Source organism: Salminus brasiliensis, chromosome 1 (assembly GCF_030463535.1).
Source record: "Salminus brasiliensis chromosome 1, fSalBra1.hap2, whole genome shotgun sequence".
Taxonomy (NCBI): Eukaryota; Metazoa; Chordata; class Actinopteri; order Characiformes; family Bryconidae; genus Salminus; species Salminus brasiliensis.
In genome coordinates, this window is record NC_132878.1 from 24,045,221 (window position 1) to 24,050,324 (window position 5,104).

At 43.4% G+C, this 5,104-nt stretch overlaps 1 protein-coding gene across 1 annotated transcript; it reads right to left on the minus strand.

Annotated features, from left to right (window-relative positions):
- Window positions 1-2,572: 2,572 nt before the first annotated feature.
- Window positions 2,573-4,525, minus strand: LOC140538093 (testis-specific serine/threonine-protein kinase 6-like). The gene is made up of 3 exons (XM_072660522.1): window positions 3,714-4,525; window positions 3,354-3,521; window positions 2,573-3,092 (listed from the first exon to the last, which is right to left on the minus strand). The coding sequence occupies exons 1-3, from the start codon at window positions 4,523-4,525 to the stop codon at window positions 2,573-2,575; spliced, it is 1,500 nt and encodes a 499-aa protein (XP_072516623.1).
- Between the last annotated feature and the right edge of the window lie 579 nt (window positions 4,526-5,104).

Genomic DNA, 5,104 nt, shown 5'->3' on the forward strand with positions numbered 1-5,104 from the left:
CATGGTCCCTACTCCTGTGGCTGCGCCCAAAGCCTCTGCTCCTGTCCCAGCAGTGGCATCTGCGTCTACTACCAGGCAAGCAGTGCCAGCTGTCCCTGTTTCAAGGTATGATCAAGCGGTGGTGCCTGTGACTGCCCCAAGGCGTTGGTTCCAGAGCCTGCGGCTCCTCATGTCGAGGCTACCTGAGGTACCGACCATCACCGGCCCCCGGGTAGGCCGCAGAGGCCTCAACTCACGAGACTCTTCAAGTTCAGTTTTAGTCCTTGTTTGGTTTTTGTTCAAGGTCATGGTCACGTTCAGGTTCACGGTTCCACCCCACTCATGTCTTTTTGTTTTCTCACTTGTCTGGCCTAGCCCACCATGACAGCCTAAATGTTTTACTTTGTTAAAAATGTCAAATCACTGATCATATATTACACTTATTATAACTTAATTATTGGTGGATTTCAGAATCATCCACTGCTTTTTATTTACAGATCTCTATAGCACAAATAATTATTTACCCTGAAAAAAAGCACATGACTAACAGAGTAAAATCAGTTCCTTCATTTTTGTAAATCCAGATTGGTTTTATATTAATTTAATATTTATTCCAGATTATGGTGACATCATTAAAGCTTTTAGTTTAAGAGGAGTAAATAAATGCAATGTAAAGCAGTAGAGTAAATTGCTATAGGGGTGTTAGTTGTAAAATATGAGGGATGGGCTGGTTAGAAAAAATAACAATAAAATGAGTCAAAATACAGGACTGACAGGATAATATTTCATAAATATTCAAAATCATTTTATTTAATTTGTGTGTAAAACAAAATGAAAGTGAAGGGATTAAAATCAAAGGAGATTATTTGGCCATATTGACTATTAGGGATATTTATTAGTCTTGGTAAACGAGTAAATATTTATGCATTCATAGCTGCATGGTTTTAGAGGTATTTAGATCCCTCACATATGGTCCTACAATTTAGGCCCACTTGAAGCCTCCTGGTCAAAACATCCTAACCACGGCAGACGACAGTGTGTCCCCAGTGTCCTTTTTTGAAACCCAAAATAGGGTCATTCTAATTAAATGACATGTTTAAAGGAGATTTGTGTCTGTCACACCTTTATCTCCACAGCTTTACACTGTTGGAGCTCCACTCTCATCATGTGGACAGAGAAAGCAACAGAGGTTCTTTTTTAATGGGAAATGAATCTGCAAGTTTCTGGAGAATAATACACTTTTAACACACAGTATATAACTTGTCTTACAGCAACTCACACATGTCAACACTCTGCAGGTGTGGCTTTATTGACTGTGTGACAAGATCAGTGCTGCACAGCTTGTGTTGGAGATTGGCTTGCAGGAGCAGGCCTGGACTGGACAATGAAATCAGATCTCATCAATGGGGCTTTGCTATTGGTACACATGTCTATTTGCTATTTAAGTGGGGGAAGTGTACGCACACAAGCTGGTGGAAGGCACAGTAAGCCAGCAAGAGTCAAGGAATAACAGCATCATGTCAGACTATAAACTAATGTGAAATTTACTCAAGATCACTTTCCTCACTCTATTCTCTTCAGTACAAACTTTCATTAAATGTATTGACTGTTTTTGGTACTGTTTTTCAGCACTGCACCCAGTCCAGTACCTGACGCATCAGTGTGTACCACCAAAGGTTCTTTAGAGTCAGAGCTATACAGAACCAGTTCTGAGTATAAACATGCTTTAAGGTCTTTAAAAGCTGTTCTGAGCTCTGTTATCCATTTAACTCTTGGGAATGTGTGCTCTTTAGTTTGGTCTGTAAGTAAAGCTGAAAACTGACAGTGGTGTCCACAAGACCCATAAAGCAGCTCACCCTACTCTTTGTTGTAGGTGCTTGGCAAGACTTTGGCACATTAAACACCACAAGCTGTTACACAGTAATTATTCTACAGTGCTGAAAGCTGAAGTGCACGCTGACCACCTAACATCCTAACCTAAACATCCTAACGTTTTTTTCATCATTTCTGCATGAAAGGGTTGATTGATGACAGACACATTTGTAAATAACGGATCGGTTCTATTTTTATTGAGTTTTTTTAGATGAATCCTCCAGGCTCACTCCTCTTCTGTTCCTGTAAACAACAACAACAACAACAACATAAACATTACAGTTATTTGGGAAAGATGTAAACATTAAGGAGGTGTTTTTGAAAAGTCTAAGGTAAGTGTCTAAATGAAGACCACTGGTCAGAATTAATGTGTGTATTAATGAGACTGGTTACCCACCTGACTGAAGGTCACATCGGGGGTCAATAAAAGCTGAACTGCAGTTTGTTTAATCTGAAGGGGATCCTCAGCCTCAGCTTCCTGGTATCCTGCATCACTGTGGGCTGTGGGAGAACAGGTTCTGCTACCACCGGCCCATGGAGCGGGACTTTCCCTTCAGAATGGAACCCATCTTTATCAGGAGCCGTGCTAGACGTCTACAAGGGATGAACCCTTGTCGTCTTCTTCAGGATCTGTTGGAGGGACAAAATGACAAGGATTGACCAACTGAAACATTCCTGACAAAATATTTACAGTGATTTTATGACATCAAATCTGGGGCTGTCACGATCTCTCACCACTCAACTCACATACCTTAAACCGGGGGAATCTCAGCCTCCTGGTTCCCTGCTTCACTGTGGACTGTGGCAGAACAGCTGCTGCCTCCACCACTCGCCCACGGAGCGGAGCATCCGGAGTCCCATCCTCACGTCTCTGCTCAAAAGCCGAACTAGCAGGAGCTTCTGTAGAGGCAGCAGAATGATGAACACCCTGCTGGTCAGCAGAGGAGGAGTCGTGCACCATGGAGCTCCTTGTGAAGAATTGCTTTATCCTTCTTCGAAGAGAATGAGAGGCTCTACGAATTGGAGCTACAACATGAGCGTTAGCTGCCCTTTTAACTGCAGCACAAAGTCCACCACAGCTGAAGCAGCCGTACTCCTCCCCCACAACCTCCACACTTCTGCAAGTTACACTTGCAGCAGCTCTACTGCCGTCGTCTTCTTGGAGTGGACTGACGTCTTGAGTAGGACTGCTTCCCTCATCCTGATCATCAATGGTGATCACAACAAACCTGCCTATTACTCTGGAGACGGTACAGAAGCAATGTGGAAAATAAGTCATCATTGATTATTTACTTATTGATAGTGATACTTATTGACAGCTCTGCACACTGAGGGACCTTTATCCGTGCTTAATCTGTACAATACACCAAGTGTGTATCCTTACAACCAGTGATGCCAGACTGACTGTTTTAATGGAGGGAGCAGAGATGGGACAACACATGGGACAAGTAAAGCACTTAGTAAATACATTTCTATAAAATACTGTGTAACAACAAACATACCTGACTTTCTCCAAATGCTTAATAGTGCCAGTTTGGGAGGAGTGAAGATGCTGTTGCCTGATCTCCTTACAGCTCTCCTCACAGAGTTTCTTCACAGTTCCGAAGACATTCTCCTGTGGAGAGCTTACAGCCTCAGCTGCAGATGACTGTGCAGCCTCGCTCATTTCACTGTTGATTAAAAAACACAAGACAAATGTAGCAGAGGAACAAACACACGTCTCTGGGTAAGTTCTAATGTTCTAATACAGAACAGGCTCTTCTGTATATATAGATATAAGCCTGCAGTCTATGATCAAATTTAATTATATTCTTTAAATAAACCTGGATCTTGATACTGGAGTTCCAGCACAGTTTACTTACTGTTCTTGCCTCGGCTGCAGCCAAGGGTGCTTAGCCACCTCTGCAACTGAAGGCCGAGAGAAGGGATTGTACTGCAGCAGATGGGAGATGAAGGCTCGGCAGGGCTCCTCCACTGTGATACCTTTTGGATACCCCAAGGGTTTGCGCTGGAGCTGTATGAGGTTACGCTCATCAGAATCATCGAAGGGCATGGTGCCGGTGACCATGATGTAAAGAATCACCCCTAGACTCCACACATCACTCTTCTTCGGATTATAGATCTCATGCATGAGCACCTCAGGTGCAGCGTAGTGTGGAGAGTAACAAAAGGTACTGCTCAGGTCGGGTAAGCCTCTCGAGTAACGCCCAAAACCAAAGTCTGTCAGTTTGACCTGGTTATCAGCAGTCAGAAGAACATTTTCACATTTTAGGTCTCGGTGGACAAAGTTCCTCTTGTGCAGATACACCATGGCACTGAGGAGCTGAGAAAACCACACTTTGGCCTGGTCAACTGGAATGCGACGAAGCTCCTGGGTCTTCTTCAGAAGAGTTGTTGCGGCAGGCTCCATCATGATGAACACCCGTCCAGCCCGCTTCACAATTTCATGCACCTGGACAATATGAGGGTGCTTCACTGTTCTGAGGATGCGGAGCTCCCGGCTCAGAAATTTAGAAGCAAATTCAGGTGACTTATCCCTGGGGTCTATTACTTTAATGGCCACCTGGTTGGGGTACTTTGTAGATGTGGCCAGCTTAACCGTACCGAAACTCCCTTCACCAATGTTGTCCACCACTGTGAAGCCCAAGCTAATCAGGACTTCGTCTGATGTCATTTTCTCCTGTAGAGGGAAGGTAAAGCAGAGTTAGAAGGTTTGCCCTGTGAAGTCCTGCACCGGGAGCCGCTCCATTTACAGTTTATCTAAATGATGTAATCAGTTAATCAATAAATATCATCATGATTCTTACATCTGTCTTTCTGGCGTTTCTTATGACAGCTTGTAATAAATATCTTAAATGTAATGATTTATTTATGTTTACGGTTTTATTCTTTAAACCATCAAAAGTTCAAATGTTAAAAAAACGAGCCGCGAGTTAATCTCCAGTAAAAAGCAGCGATTCTGATCAGAGGCTTCATTGAGCTTCATTTGATCCTCTGATGAAGGAGCTCTGTGCTCACAAAACACAACCCTTTAATGTGGAGAGTGAAAGACAGCGCCTCGTGCTCTAAACCCAGCTGTGGTTCTAGACTCACACACACTCATTAGCATATGTGACTTGTGGTTCGGTGTTGTTGTGATCAGTAATCAATAAATGGTACGTACCTTGTCCTGGGTGGAAGTTGAAGCAGAAGCAGAAGCAGAACCTGTGGCCATGGTTCTAATGTAAGATGGCTCTAGATAATAAGAGCCTCA

What these genes read in the sequence shown, in the direction of transcription:
- LOC140538093 (XM_072660522.1), bottom strand. Translation starts at nt 4,525, where the DNA reads ATGACATCAGACGAAGTCCTGATTAGCTTGGGCTTCACAGTGGTGGAC. An exon ending in CTGCAGCCGAGGCAAGAACA is followed by an intron (nt 3,522 to 3,713) that starts GTAAGTAAACTG and finishes TTTAATCAACAG; the next exon opens with TGAAATGAGCGAGGCTGCAC. An exon ending in AAGCATTTGGAGAAAGTCAG is followed by an intron (nt 3,093 to 3,353) that starts GTATGTTTGTTG and finishes TACCGTCTCCAG; the next exon opens with AGTAATAGGCAGGTTTGTTG.